This window comes from Anser brachyrhynchus, assembly GCF_964034855.1.
Source record: "Anser brachyrhynchus genome assembly, chromosome: 1".
NCBI lineage: Eukaryota > Metazoa > Chordata > Aves > Anseriformes > Anatidae > Anser > Anser brachyrhynchus.
The window spans coordinates 1,768,854-1,784,288 of record NC_137694.1 but is presented as its reverse complement, the minus strand read 5'-3'; the positions used below and the strand labels follow the sequence as shown (position 1 = coordinate 1,784,288).

General features: G+C 55.6%; 1 protein-coding gene across 2 annotated transcripts; it reads right to left on the bottom strand.

Annotated features, from left to right (window-relative positions):
• ASB13 (ankyrin repeat and SOCS box containing 13) lies at positions 1 to 9,979 on the bottom strand. 2 transcript variants are annotated; one of them, XM_080579857.1, is made up of 7 exons: positions 9,851 to 9,979; positions 7,606 to 7,793; positions 6,431 to 6,581; positions 4,778 to 4,908; positions 3,521 to 3,638; positions 3,234 to 3,425; positions 1 to 1,990 (listed from the first exon to the last, which is right to left on the bottom strand). In XM_080579857.1, the coding sequence occupies exons 1-7, from the start codon at positions 9,891 to 9,893 to the stop codon at positions 1,863 to 1,865; spliced, it is 951 nt and encodes a 316-aa protein (XP_080435983.1). In that variant the 5' UTR covers positions 9,894 to 9,979; the 3' UTR covers positions 1 to 1,862. The 2 variants fall into 2 exon arrangements, with proteins under 2 accessions (XP_080435983.1, XP_080435984.1); XM_080579858.1 differs by lacking the exon at positions 3,521 to 3,638 and having other exon boundaries at positions 4,774 to 4,908.
• Between the last annotated feature and the right edge of the window lie 5,456 nt (positions 9,980 to 15,435).

The window sequence follows — 15,435 nt, the reverse complement described above, 5'->3', positions numbered from 1 at the left end:
GAAGGGAACTGGTCGCTTTATTCTCGGTTGCTGGAAGAGCCTTTCGGGTTTGGTTCACATTGGAAAGGTGGACTCGGCCGTTTCATTATTTCAACAGCTCAGGCAAGGTTGAAAAAGCAGCCTAACAAGGGATTTGAGTTTGAACCAAGGGGACGGGTTTCCATCCCGGATTACCGTAAGGTGGGTGCTCTCCTAATACTTATTGAGCTGTACAGACAAGGGTTTTTGGGCAGAGGAAGCTTTTGGTGACAGATACAATACAAAACCTTTATCCTAACAAACACGGGGGTGAATCCCACAACAAACATCTCCAGAGCTTCCCTGAGCTTCTCGGCAATTTCACATTTCTGGTATTTCAGACACAAAAACCCAGATAGAGCAACAGACAGACAGTCCTATAAAAAGCAGAACCTCGAAAGCTTTCCCGTGCCAGTTCTACACGATGTCACACTGAAAAAATAATAAAAAAAAACACAAAGGGGTGAGGGGGGAATGAGCCTAACCAAAAATTAAAAAAAACGAAGCAATTTAGTGGTCAACATTAAAGTGCATTCGGCTCCACGGCAGCTCTTTAACCCTGTGCTTACAATATTTTCCCCTTCGTTGTGAGGCTGAGCCCTGTCAGGGGTGCACGAGGGCTCAGAAGCAGCGGGCAGGAGGCGAGCTGCCTTTTATCCACAAGCATGACTTCCTGGTGTGAAGGAGGGTGAGAGCCCTGAGTTAGCTGGACACCTTAGCCAGAGGATTTCCGAACACGTGCTGTCATTCGGGGGAGGAATTTGCTGTCATCGCAGCGCTACGACTCGCCACGGGGGCATCAGGGAGCTTCATCCCTGTCCTACATCTCCCGGAGGTTGCTGCCTTGCGGCGACACAATGTCCCACCTGGAAGGCCGAGGACAATCCTGGCTCTGCTCACGGAATTGTCACCCCGGAGGTTTAAATCTCCCTAGCACAGCTGCACCGGCGCCTGCTGGAGCCAGAGGACGTGAGCACAGCTCACAGCACCCGACCCGGGGCTGGCTCCCGCTGTCAGCCTCTGGAGAGGCGCCAGAAGCAAGAGACAAACTCAGCAGGGAGAAGAAACCCCCGAACCCAGCCCTGCCGTTGCCTCTCACACGCGGGTGGGTGCCACGGGGGTGCCCTCCTGCCGGTGCCGAGCCAAAGCCCGCTGAAGTTCAGGGAAGGTCGGTTACCGCTTGCAGTGCCTTCGGATCGATTAGCTGGGGATTTAATTCGCCTCCAGCTGCGGCACGCAGGCCACACGAGCCCTGTCCCGTGGCAGGAGGTGGTTCTCGCTCGAGTTATTAACCCTGAGGCTCCCTGAGCTCCCCTTTCAGAAGCACAGACGGCCGCGTCCGAGGGTTATCACCTCTAAATCCCTTTGCAGGCAGCGGAGACAGGCGCTCCAAAGGCGCCGCGTAGCGTCCTGACGCGGCCTTCTAAAAGAGGACACATGAATCACGCTCGGCCAGTATCTATTTCTCTCCGCTGGCTGCAAAGGGAGCCTGGCTAGAGCACCCGGAGATGCGTTGAGGATAGAGACGGCTAAAATTAGGCGAGGCTAATCCCGTGCCAAGAGCGAGCGCTGCAGCCTGGAACGCGGCGACAGCCTCACGGATCCCCCTGGGAGAGGCTGGGACTGCAGGTCGGTGCTGCACCTTGCCTGGAGCCTGTCCCTGCCCGAACAAGCGCTCACGGAGAAGAGGGAGGGGCGTGAAGCGCTGCCTCATAAATACTATTTACATCGGGTTTTGCTTAAATTAAAATTCATTTCTTCGTGGGGAGGTAGAAGAGAAAGAGACGGATACTTCATGCTGTGCGAGCTAAAGCCACTGTCCTTCCCGGTCACCTTCAGCCCTGTCAGTTGTAGGACAGGTACTGGATCAACCGCTGAGGGATGTTTAGTTTGGCAATCTTCTCCAGCGCCCGCTGCCCGGCAGCCTTCCTCACCGTAACTCTGCAGAGCTGCGACAAGCTCAGGGGCGTTTCTAAAACGAGGAAAAAGAGGAGGCAGGGTTATTGCTGCAGCTCAGCAGACGGCCGGCCTCCCCGCAGCGCGCAGACCTCCCGGGAGAGCGATGCCCGCCCGGCACTGCTCCCTCCCTCATCTCAAGCCCGTCGCTGCTTTCCAAGCACCTCCCGCAGCAGCCAGGCCCCCGGGCACCGAATTATCTGCTCTGATCCACGAGATTCCCCTAGCGATGGCGGGTTAAGCTTCGGCAGTGGTGTACTCAGGTATATACAACCCACAGCCTCGAGCCCCGACGTCGATGCACACGCGCGCGGAGTCAGGATCGGGCACTTTGCTCTGGATGTTGTCGGACCTACCAAGCTCCTATCCCTGCCCCCACAGCCTCGACAATCACCAGCCTCCAAGATCTGCGTCTGTCCTGGCTCTAGTCCTGAATTTAACCACGGAAGTTGAAATAAAAAACAAAAAATCCTATTACAGTTAGCGCAGTATTGTTACGACGGTCTGCGTTAAAAAGCAGCCACGCATGCGGCTCTGCCAGCTGAGCCGAGGGGGCAGGAAGCCCTGGCGAGGTATAACAAGTATTTGTGGCGTTGTAAGGCTCAGCCTCTTCACCCAGCAGCCAGCGCAGCACGCTTTGCTGCAGTTTGAAAGCGATGAATAATTCAGAGGGACTCCTACACAGAGAACAGAAGTCGGAGAGAGAGAAGGGGCTGTGAGGTGCTCGCTGCGCAAAGAATTGTAAAGCTAGAAAAGATTTTTAGGATCCTGCAGTGCTCTGGGTTTGAGCAGCAGTGTGCAGATGTCCAGAAGGGTTTGTGAATTTCTCCTCTGAGGTCCCTCGAAGACCTGAAGTCATCCTCAAACCTCAGTCAAACGTCTCCCCCAAAACCAGCCAGCCGATGCAGCTGAGGTTTAACACGTTCCCTGCCTCGTACAGAACAAATTTTCACTGATGTTTGAAACAGTGATTTCCTTGATCTGACTCAAGGCCCCAAAGCGTAAATGCTCACGCTGATACACGAGAGGGACCTGAATTCAGCGAGGGCGAGATCTGGACCATCTTACCTCCGTCATTCAGCCACAACTAAGCAGAGCTAGCCCCCAGCCAGCTGGCTTACGTTTACCACGCAGAACTCTAAACCTTCCTAGGAAGATGAGCAGGTGTCTACACATCAAAGTGGACTGAGAATCTTGATATGGTGCAATGGAGCTGGCAGCCACTGAATTCCCAGGGCAGGGGATCGTATCTCACTCACTTTCGTAGTACTCGAAGCACTTTGCTGTGGGACTGCTGCTCCAGGTATAATCCGATGGCTTCTTCCCTCGGTTGTCCCTCGCGTAGATGTTTCCTCCAAATTCAATCAGCATTTCCACCAGATCCACGTTTTTCACTTTGGCTGCGTGGTGAAGGGCGGTCTCGTGGAGTTTAGCAGCATTCACGTTTGCCCCTGAGACCAGAAAGAAAAACAAACCTGTTTACGAAAGCCTCACTTGACCCAAATGCAAGGAGTGGTTGAAGTGGAGAAAAAAAAATGCTATTAACACACGTACGAGCGGCTAGAACGAGATCCAAACAAAACAGCACAAGCAGGAAACCAAACTTCTGAACAAGTTCTCAGGGCTGGCAATGCCCGAGTTTTCTTCTCTGGCTTTATGTTTTCCTTGTGGAGAAAGGATTTTGGTCAACGTTACTAGGTAAATAAGCTGCTGAGCGTGAAGTCCTGAACCCGCGCTGCCTGAAACCAGCAGAGCCATTTCGGTCATCTCAACGGAGCGCTCACACTCGAGGCAAACAGGAACCTCCCTGTTAACTGTCTGAACAGAAACACAAGCTCACAAGCTGCGGAAGCTCACCAGCAGACATTACTGAGGCTTTGCTTAGGTATTTTTGCTAAGCAAATTGGGCTTTTCTAAGCTGACAACAAAAGGTCTTTCTAATACCTCCAAAACTCGCGACGTTTTCCCTGTCAGCTGATTTGTTCGGTACAGGTGAGCTGAACCTCATCAAGTTCATAGAGCTGACTCTTGTATTTACATCTGAGCTCGCCACGCTCCTCAGAGTTAATGGAGTTAAACGTTAGGCGTGTTTCGGGAATCAATTAGTCTAATCTGAAGATGGGTGCCCAAGACAGGGAACTGGAGGGATAGAAAACAAGCTGGCTTAGCTGTCTAATTTCTAGACGAGTAACATTCAACAAAACAAATCGTCCCCGGGCCAAATCACTTCCTGGTAAGCACGGGCAAAAAAACAAGAAGCTCAGCTCCGAGCTCCCTGCAAATTAGCAGCAAGAAAACCGGGAGGTGAAAGCTGGAGCACACGGCACTGGCTCGAAATTCCAGCAAACTCCTCTAGGCATAACGCTAAGCAGATCTCCCAGAGGCATGAGGTGACTTCACCTCTGCTTTTTTTTTTTTTGTACAACATCAAACGCTAACATCTAACATCTATGCAAAGCCGCACGAACACGTCAGCACAGCTGAACGCACGCACGCCAGCTGGTATTGCTGGAACGCTGATCCGGGGGGGTGAAGCTTTCTGATTTTTATTAAAATAGGAGAGTGAAAATATCGCTGGAGTCATCCTGAACTGGATACTGACAGGCATCCGCTAAAACTGCCTAAGCGTTAGGCTTTGCTCAGTTAAAGATGACAAAGGTGGAAGGTTTTGCCTACGTCATGCTGCGAATGAGTGAGTTCTTGCACAAGAATGTCGCTGCAGAGCACCGGGAGGGAAATGCTGCACGTGGGGACCTCCGTATGCTGCCTGCCCCAAAGCAAACCCCGCGGCTGCCATACCTGCCTTGAGCAGCAACTTCACGCAGTCCAGATGCTCCCTGGCGCAGGCCACGTGTAGGGGCGTCCCGAAATGGCAGTCGTGGGCCTCCAAGTTGGCACCGACGTCGATGAGGAGCTGCACGCACTCTGAGCTACCTTGGGGAAGGGAGGACCCGAGTCAAAAGAAAGAATCCGGCTCAGGTGGGAGCGCCTGGCACGCTGAGATCGGCCTGAGCCACGAGCAGCCTGGTCAATATTTGGGGTGGCGGATGCAAAATACACAAATGCTTGCGAACCAACACGTTTTACTGCAGGACGGAGGCTGAGAACAGAGCCCGAGGATGTCACAACTGCATGGCAGCAAGCTAGAGCTCGCAGCCTGTGCAGGGAATCAGGTCAAACGAACCTGAATCCAAGGGCTGGCACTGAACAGCCTGCGGTTTGCAGGGCTGGCCGTCCGGCTGGATGCGCCCCGGGTGGGTTAGCTCACCTTCAGGACCACTCCAGCCTTATTTTTTCCAACGTTAATAATGTGACTTAAGAAAAAACAGACGCTCACCATCATTAAGAGTCTTAGGAAAAAGGCTGAACAAGCAAAAACGAAGCAGGAGCTGACAGCTCTGTGTTTGAGTTCCTACACATTTGCCATAAATGCTGTCTTCGCGCTGTGGGATGGGAGGGGAGGTATTGCGCCTTATGTGGAGGAAAGTCAGGCACAAAATAACGGAGATTTGGTCACGATCACCTAACGAGGACGCTGCTGGTCTCACTTCCAGGCTTTCCCACTGCTGCGTCCGTGCAAGTGGCAGTTTGGGGCGGAATTAACTGCACGGCAGAGCAGTTCAGGAAGACGCCTTCCCCTGGGCAGACCTCGGGGACATCCTCGGGGACAGCTGCTGAGATCACCCCCGACTCCTCCTGCTCTGGGTGGCCAGCTCAGGATGGCTCACATTGCCAACACTGCTACGGGGAAAGAGCCTGAGGGCTTGGAGCAGCAGCTGTGTGCGCAATACCCCCTCTGAAATACTTCTCTGCTGCTCCCCCTGCCTCTGCTGCTTTCACAGCCATCCCTGATGCTGGCTCCTGCTCCACAACTCAGGTCCGAATGTCCAGAAGCGGCTGAGGAGAAGACAGGGGGAGCAGAGAGGGGCAGGCACGCTCCAGCTGGGACATTATTCTATATATTCTATACATATTCTATATAGCCCTGGCACTACCTCCCTTCACGGCCTCCTCCAGCCTCTGCTGCTGCCACCTGGGCAGCGCCAGAAGCTCTCGACAACCACAGGGGCCTGTGACAGCACTGCCTGATTAAAAGAGTCTTGTGGCCGATTTTCCTCTGCTTGCAAGGGCAAAGCAGCCAGTTCGGCTCCAGGTTTGCTAACAGAGCATCGGCAAGGCGGTGTTTTATCTGCCTAGGATCTGGTGCCACGTCTGTCACGTGGGATAAAAGCCCCCAGCACGAGGGATGCCTTTATTCCCCCAACAACCCTGCGCTTTGCATTGTTTCTTCCAAGGGAGCTGTGCCCGTGTGTAAGGTGGACGTTTTCAAGCCCCGGTGATCCGGTGAGCAACAACAGACTTGCAGCCAACTTAAGATTTCTGGTAGCTGGGTTTTTGGTTTTTTTTTTGTGGTTTTCTTTTGACAAACAACCGCGCAAGGCTCAGGCCAGCTTACCGTTCATGCAGGCTTCGTGGAGAGGGGACGCTGTGTAGAGGGGAGGGTTCACCTTGGCACCGTGCGACAGCAGCACTTTGACGCACTCGATGCTCCCCGAGGCACAGGCGTCGCAGAGCGGGGTGCTGCCGTCGATATTCCTGGCATCCACCTTCAAGGCAGAAGAAACGTTAAATACCCACAGGCTGCTGTGCGGCAGCACCCTCGTTTTTATTCCTGTTAACCCAAGAACTGTTCTGAGCTCAGGAGAAGTTGGTTGATACCGCCAGCAGCCTGCCTGGTGCTGTTGCAAACGCTCGCGGGGCGCAGACACGCACTGATATCACGAGTAGCTGCTACAGCTCAGGACGTAACTTCCCCCCTAACGCTTCTCCTGCTGAACGCTACAAGCTCTGCAGCTGAGCCAGCGTCACGCGATGTACAAACACTCCCCGCCTGCGCTAGCGCAAAGTTCAGCTCCGGCTGAACCGGCTGACTTCGCAGCGAGGAGGGGTACAGGGTCTGAGGACGGGTGCTCTGAGGACAGCCACCTTTAGGACGTGACGTGTCACCAGGCACTGAAGGCAGCAGACTCCAGCTACATCCAGAAAACTCCTTGGCAGGTTTCTGCTTGCATAACAAAATCGAAATAAGAGAAGAAACCCAGGAATAAACGTAAATCCCCTTGAGAATCTACATGCGCCCTGCTCCCCTTCTGGCCTTGGTTCACGCTGGATAGCTTTGGATGCCTGAGCCACCTGAATTAGATTTGTAGTCACCCCAGGCTCTGTCAGTTGTCAGCGTGGAGAGAGGGGGACAGAGAAATACTTCCAGGCAGTTGTTTAAGTCCTCCTCAAGCCCAAACACCTCCTGAAGACGCTTCCCTCCCTCTGCTGACTGCCAGGAAAGCCCAGACTGACTAAAGCTGCCTCTTAATTCACAGATTAAGAGCCTGGATATAGACAAAGTGAATCCGGACCCCAGAAATTAATTCAGACATCACAATGAAGCAGCCTCAGCCTTTTTTTTCTAGGTTAGTCCAAGACCCTCCAACGACACGTAAGTGCTCCAGGATCCTCTTGACCTCAGCGCAGGATGAGAGCGCGGCAAGAGCGCTGCAGCTGCAGCAGGGACGCTACGGCACGAAGCCAAGCACCGGGGCCTGGTTTCCAGCTGGAGCGCACCCGAACACGCACCTGGGCTCCCGCGGCCAGCAGGAGCTTGACGCACTGCGTTTGCCCCCGCAGGCTCGCCTCGTGCAGCGGGGTGATGGAGTCGTAGGTGACCGCGTTGACGCAGGCGCCGCTCTCTATCAGCTGCTGCAGCTGCAGGATCTCTCCCCGCCTGGCCGCTTCGTGAACCGGCGTCCGGTCGGCCCAGAAGCCTGCAGAGGAGGAATAAACGACTTTTAAAAACGCACGCGCAGAGAAAACGGGTTTCTGAGCTGGAGAAAGGCAGCTCCGCTGGAAGGGACGGCAGCCAGAAGACAGAGCTGGGAACAAGAAGCTTATTTCTCGCCGTGCCCCCCCAGCCTAGCACGGGATTTTAAACGTGGTGCTTTGCATCTGGGGGCTCTGCATCGAGCAGCCCTCGCTCAGACTGTTCACAGCGCTGCACTCCACTACAGCTTCCGAAATGCTTTGCAGCACTTGCTTGAAACTTTCATCCACGTACAGACCCCTAGCAGCGTTTAATTAGGTCCGGATTCGTCCCAGCGAGCCCACAGCTATTTAGCATTAGGAGCCCCGTCCTTCGTGGCTCCATCTAAAACCACTGGAAACAGGCACCTCCAGAAACCTCCAATTCACCTAAAAACTGCCTTCCAGAAGCACCGGTCCCTCCCAGAAGCTTCGACAGGCAGAGTCTGCAGCTTAGGCACGCTTCCCTAGGTACCTCCACCCACAAAGGACAAGCCCAGGCTTCGCATCCCAGCACGAATTAAGAGCATCTCCTTCCGGATGCGCTTTGCTGGCTCGTCAGCAACAAGCACAGAACAGTCAGATGGAGTTTCACCTTCAGCAGGAGAAATCCATTCTCCGTAACAACGTGTGCCTCTACACCGTGCAAAAAGCAGGGTTTTTTAGGAGCGGCCTGCTTGCATACAGGCCAGTGACAGCCCCTCCTGGCAAAACAGCCCTCGAAATACAGCTCCTCTTCCTTCAAACGCATGCCTGTAAAAACCCAGCTCCAAGCTGTGTTTTTACTCGCGGCTGTGGAGCGGGAGAGAAAGGGCAGAGATGAGCAGAAGCCTTACAGTTTGGGGTTGATTTGCCTTTTTCTTTCAAAACACCGAATAATAGGGCACGACCACGGGCAGCACTATAAAACACGGCCCTTTTACCAGCACGGGCACTGGCATTTTCAAGGCACACGGGACGCGCGTGCCTTTTTATTCACTCGTGAGCCCCTCGTGCCCTTTGCCTATATTCCTGAGCAGGGCGTTTTGCCTCCAGTGGGGCTTCCCCTGCATTCTGCGAAGCCCCAAGGATGACCGAGCCCTGGGACTGCCACCGGGCAGTGTCACTTTGTCACCAACGGGACCGGGAAAACGACAAAAAGCTCCGGCAGCATTAATTAAAGGTTTGCCCTACATCCCTCCAGCACGTGTGTTGGTGGGGGAGCAGCGATGGCTCCCCACAAGCATCCTCCCAGCCCTTTCCTTCAAGAAGCCCCTTGACCCCAAATCCCCCAAGCCCCCCTAAACCCCCAAATCCCCCAAACCAGCCCCAAATCCCCCAAACCAGCCCCAAATCCCACAAGCCCCCCTAAACCCCCAAATCCCACAAACCAGCCCCAAATCCCACAAACCAGCCCCAAATCCCACAAGCCCCCCTAAACCCCCAAATCCCACAAACCAGCCCCAAATCCCACAAACCAGCCCCAAATCCCACAAACCAGCCCCAAACCAGCCCTAAATCCCCCAAACCAGCCCTAAATCCCCCAAACCAGCCCTAAATCCCCCAAACCAGCCCTAAATCCCCCAAACCAGACCCAAATCCCCCAAACCAGCCCCAAATCCCCCAAACCAGACCCAAATCCCCCAAACCAGACCCAAATCCCCCAAACCAGACCCAAACCAGCCCTAAATCCCCCAAACCAGCCCCAAATCCCCCAAACCAGCCCCAAATCCCCCAAACCAGCCCCAAATCCCCCAAACCAGCCCCAAATCCCACAAACCAGCCCCAAATCCCCCAAACCAGCCCCAAATCCCACAAACCAGCCCCAAATCCCCCAAACCAGCCCCAAATCAGCCCCAAGTCCCCCAAACCAGCCCCAAGTCCCCCAAAAAAGCCCCAAGTCCCCCAAAAAAGCCCCAAGTCCCCCAAACCAGCCCCAAATCCCCCAAATCAGCCCCAAATCCCCCAAACCAGCCCGAAACCAGCCCCAAATCCCCCAGACCAGCCCCAAATCCCCCGGGGCAGAGCCCCCGACCCCACGCACTGATGTCGCCCCGCAGGGAGCCGCTGCCCACGGGGCTCTCCATGGCCCGGCCCGGCCCGGCCCGGAACGAAACGGGAGGGGACGGGGCGGCACGGAACGGGAGGGGACGGACGGAACGAAACGGCCGGGCCCGCCCCGGGGGCTGCTGGGAGTTGTAGTTCGCGGGGGGGGTGGCCATGCTGGGGGAACTGGGGGCGGGGGGGGAAGGGGGACTGGGGGAACTGGGGGGGATTGGAGTGTGGGGAGGGGCTGGGGAGGGAAAGAGGGACTGGGGGGACTGGAGGGGGACTGGGGGAACTGGTGTAGGGTACTGGGGTGTGGGGAAAAGGGGGACTGGGGGGACTGGGGGGGACTGGGGGAAGTGGGGTGTAGGGAAAAAGGGGACTGGGATGTGTGGGAGGGACTGGGGTAGGGGGAGAAGGGGGACGGGGGGGATTGGGGGGGAACTGGGGGGACTGGTTGCGGGGTACTGGGGTGTGGGGAAAAGGGGGACTGGGGGAACTGGGGGAGGAACTGGGGTGTAGGGAAAAGGGGGACTGGGGAGACTGGGGGGACTGGGGGAACTGGGGTGGGGAGAGGGGACTGGGGTGGGGCGGAGACTGATGGGGGGAAAGGGGGACTGGGTGAATTGGGGGGACTGGTTGGGGGGTACTGGGGTGGGGGGAAAAGGGAGACTGGGGGGACTGAGAGGGACTGGGGGAACTGGTGTGGGGAGAGGGGGCACTGGGGTGGGGGGAAAAGGGGGACTGAGGGGGGATTGGGGGAACTGGTAGGGGGTACTGGGGTATGGGGAAAAGGGGGACTGGGGGAACTGGTGTTGGGAGAGTTGGGACTGGGGTGGGGGAAAAAGGGGGACTTGGGGGGACTGAGGGAACTGGTGTGGGGAGAGAGGGGACTGGGGTGTGGGGGGGGACTGGGATGGGGGAAAAGGGGGACTGGGGAGACTGGTGGGGGGGGAGGGGACTGGGGAAACTGGTGGGCGGTACTGGGGTGTGTGGAGGGGGGACATGGGTTGGGGGAGAGGGGGGGACTGGGATGTGTGGGGAGGGGACTGGGGGAACTGGGATGGGGAGGGGTACTGGTGCATGGATAAAAGGGGGACTGGGGAAACGGGGGTGTGGGAAGAAGGGGTAATGGGGTGGGGGGAGAAGGAGTACTGGTGTGGGGGACTCGTGGATGTAGGGAGACTGGTATGTGTGGAGGAACTGGTGTGGGGTACCGGTACGTGGGGATGGGGGAACCGGGAGGACTGGTGTGTGGGAAGAGGGGCTGCTGGCGACACTGGTGGCGGGGTACTCGGGTCCTTGCAGCAAAGAGAGGTTTGGGGTCTGCCGGAGGGGACTGGACTGGGAAGAACTGGGGCAACCGGGGCGCGGTGCTTAAAACGCAGCGGTCGCGGCAGCGAGCGAGCTGCTCTTCCAGCCAGCAGGCCCAGAGCAAGTTCCTCGGTGGTCACGTCGCTGATTGGGGTCACCTCCTGGAAACAGCACGTCACGCGTGCAGCGCGGGGCGCCGCGCTCCTGGCCTCGCCGCCGCCGGGTTCGGTCGCCTGTACGTGGCGTGAGCTCGCCCCTTTCGCTGGGTCCTGGGCGCGCGCGGCGGTCACCGGCTGCCCCGCCAAATTTACACGCAGACGACACGGCTGAATCGGCGGCGCGGAAAGGCGAAGCGGTTTTTGCAAAGGTTTCGAAAAGAAACCGGAGCAAAGCTGAAAAGAAACCCTGAAATCCCTCGGTTCCCACCTCACCCAGGAGCACCCTTACCATTTCTGCCCCGTCTACCCCAGATCTCTGCCCTCTCGGGGTAGTTGCTGGGGTAAGCTTGCATTCCTAAAAATATTTTATTTTAAAGCTTCCAAAATGACTGTGCCCGCACGGAGGCAGCAGCAGAGCTTGCGGAGAACGGCCGCGCAGCCGGCTGACGAAACCACCGACAAATTGCTGGGGTCGCAGGAGGCAAATGCAATGTCAGCTCCCCCGCTGCAGGGACACAGCTCAAGCATGTCGCTTTTTTCGGCTCGGGAGCCCTGTGCAGCGACTGCAGCTCATCAGCAAATCGCTGGGCAGCCACACGGGGTTGCAGAGCAGGAGAGAAGCCTCAGCGCCCGAACTGCATGAGCCAAACGTGCGCGTCACGCTGGGAACGCGCATAGAAATGGCACTGCCCTAAATCCTTGCACGTTATTCTCTGCTTCTCCCAGCTTATCGTCCAGGGCTAAGCCCGGAGAGCCAGGTAATAAACAGACTTCACCTTCTACCTTCTCCTCCTGCTCCGTCTCTAAATCACTGTTCTTTGCACCGGAGATGGAGGAGAAAGAAGCCGGGCTGTGCGGTTATCTGCCATTCATCCGTGGCTCTCCTTCCTCTGAGCGTGAGGTTCCCTTCCCTGCCCTGCACTTGCGTAGTCGCAGCCAAAAATACAAAGCATTTGCTGCCCTAATTCCCACCGGCTTATTTAGGTGGTTGAGTAACTCCGTGAGGGCTTCGGAGGAGGCCTTGGCGCCCGTACGTTTGTTTTGCCCTGGCGAAGCAAATTGCCGAAAGAGAAACCAGAGCCGTGGGCTGGCGGCCGTGGGGGGTGAGGAGGTAAATCTGGGTGCAGCTCTGCGAAATGCCGCTTGACTCCCTGCTTCCCGTGCTCTCCGAAAGGCGCCGCACGCTCCGAACGCTGCCGCCTTCCATTTGCTAGCGGGGCCGCGCTCCGTCAACGGCTGTCGGCAGCTTGGACACCCGCCACGCGACAGTGTCGCCGACCTTTTCTCATTTACATCCACGTCTTGAAAGAGGCGCTGCGTCTCGGCTGTCTTGCGTGTCCTACTTCCCTTGGCGCTCCCCCTCTCGCAGTCTTCTCCCGGCGTTCTTCACAAATCGCTGGAGGAAGTAAACAGGGAGACATAGAAAATAGATTAAAAACACATTAAAAAAATCCCTCTCGCACCAGCCTCCGCAGGAGCAGATCCACAAGGAGAGGCGCTCCCTCCGAGGGTGGACTCCGCAGATTCCTTCATTTACCCGTCCAGCCACGCGTTTGCAATTGCTGGTCGTGTTTTTCCTCTGCCCACCCGTTTTGCGTTTCGTATTGGGTTCGTGAGGCAAGGTTTGGGCGGCGGGGGCTGTAAGGGTGGCCTCTGAGGAGAAACCGGCAGCTGCCCCATGGGAGATAAGGGCCAGTTTCATCTGGCTCCAGAGGGCCCTGCTGCTTTCCAGAGCCGAGCCGTTAAGTGACGTTGTTTGAGCCTCTGTGAGGGCAGATTTTAGAAAGGGGGAAAAAAAAAATGCTGTGTTACAGCAGCTGGGAGAGCGAGGGGGACAGCCCTGCAGCCCCCAGGGTGAGTGCAGCAGGAGGCAGGAGGTGCTCCAGGCACGCAGCAGCAGTTCCCCTGCGGCCTGGGGAGAGGCCCCTGGTGGAGCAGGCTGTCCCTCTGCAGCCCATGGGTCCCACACGGAGCAGATCTCCACGCTGCAGCCCGTGGAGGAGCCCCCGGTGGAGCAGGTGGATGTGGCCTGGAGGAGGCTGCGGCCCACGGAGAGCCCCCGCAGGAGCAGGCCCCGGGCCGGAGCTGCAGCCATGGAGAGGAGCCCAGGCAGGAGCAGGGGGGCTGGGGGGAGCTGCTGCCCGTGGGGGACCCGTGCTGGAGCAGTTTGCTCCTGGGGGATGGACCCTGTGGTACGGAGCCGTGTGGGAGCAGTTCTTGAAACCCCCACAGGATCAGTTCGGGAGGGACCCCACCTGGAGCAGGGGCAGAGAGGGACCGTGAAGGAGCAGCAGGGACGAAGCGTCAGGGACTGAGCACAGCCCCCATTCCCCGTTCCCCTGTGCCTCTTCGGGGGAGGATGTAAAAGAGGGTGGATGTGAGGAAGGTGTTTTTAGTTCGTCTTTTTTTGTTTGTTTGTTTGTTTCTCAACAAGCTTGCTAGTAATAGCTAGCAACTTTTATTAACCTCCCTGTGCTGAGTCTGTTTTGCCTGTGACAACAACTGTCGAGTGATCTCCCTGCCCTTATCTCAACCCTTCAGCCCGTTCCATCCTATTTTCTCTTTCTTTCCCTTTGAGGAAGGGGAGCGAGAGGGTGGTTGCGGTGGTGGAGCTCGGCTGCCCAGCTGGGTAAAGCCACCACAGGTTTGTATGTGCGCTCCCCAGCTGTCTGGGAGCTGTGCTCAGGGTAGACTGCGAACTGAAGAACACCTGTTTCCCCCTCCCAACCACAGCAGCATAGCCTGAAACCATAAAAAAATAAAAATAATAAAAGACATTTTTAGAAAAGAATCTATTGCTTACTATTCTGCAATGACTGCTCGTGTAAAATGGAAGTCTGTCCTGGGCTTGTTCCCCACTTGGACAGGAAAGCAGCTGAGAGGTGTGAGGCCGTGGGTCCAGCTGGGTTTGTGATGGTTAGGTAGGGAACAAACACCACAAGAAACATCTATGTTTTCCAGCAGTGGATGTTTTCGTGTTAATTTTGAAAAAAATAAAAATAAAAATTGCATTATAGGACAAAGAACTAAGTCCAGTGAGAAACTTGCATTCAGCGCAGAGGCGGGCTTGCTCCCACTTTCACTTAATAAGAAAATCAAGTGTTTGCACTAACAACATAAAACTTAAAATGCTTTCCTTTCAACTGCAACAGCGCAAAGATTAGCCCAGGATGGGACCTCACAAAGCATGAGATGTTATCCTTTCTGTCCATAGTTGCAGCCATTCGTTCCGCCCCAAAGGCAGGATGTGATAGCTGCAAACTTGGTTTTAGATTTATCAGGGCCTCCAGTCGTTATTTCAAGTTGCAAAGAGTTGACATTCCATTCATTGTCACCGAAACGCAAGCAGGGCTGGAAGAGATTGTGGAAAACCAAGCAAATTCCCTCACCTCTTGCCCCAGGGTTTGTCCAGGGATGACACTAAGTGGATAAACTACTTTGCTTAGCACCAGAGAACAGCAGGTAGTGCCAGCAGAAATGGCCATGCTCTGCTAATACCTGTGTGTAATCCCAGCTGCAGTTCCAACGGGGCTGGGGGTTGATCAGCTGTAGATGAAGAAATTGGGATACAGACAATAAAGTGAAGAGAAAAACAGTGTCTACCTCAGTTTAAAAAGATCGGGAATAAGTATTCCTATTTTAAAACATATTCATGTATATACAACACCTGAAAGCAGCTGGTTGGAACAAAAGGCTAGGAATGATTGTGTTCTAGCCTCACAAAGTTCTTATCTGGCCTCCAGCAAAGCACTCATTTCCTCAGTTTTCTCCTCCGTAAAGTATGACTATGACTGGTTTATAGTACCTGAGGGAAGGGTTTAAGCATCGCTGCATGGGCCGACGTGGCTCAGCACACAGCACCTCCCGAGCTTCACACGCCGCTTCGCTGGGGAGAAGGCAGGATGGTGTGGAAGGAGATAGAGGCTGGAAATCACCGAGAGTGGAATAAAAGCAGTTCTTGGGGAGGGTCATGGACACAATCTATATTTCCATCTAGGAGAATATAATCCACTATAAACGTCACTTCCCTGCAACTGCAGATAGCCTGCAATAACAGTGGTACAACCTACTCCAGCAAATACCAGCTCTGAAGCATGTTTACAACTCTGAA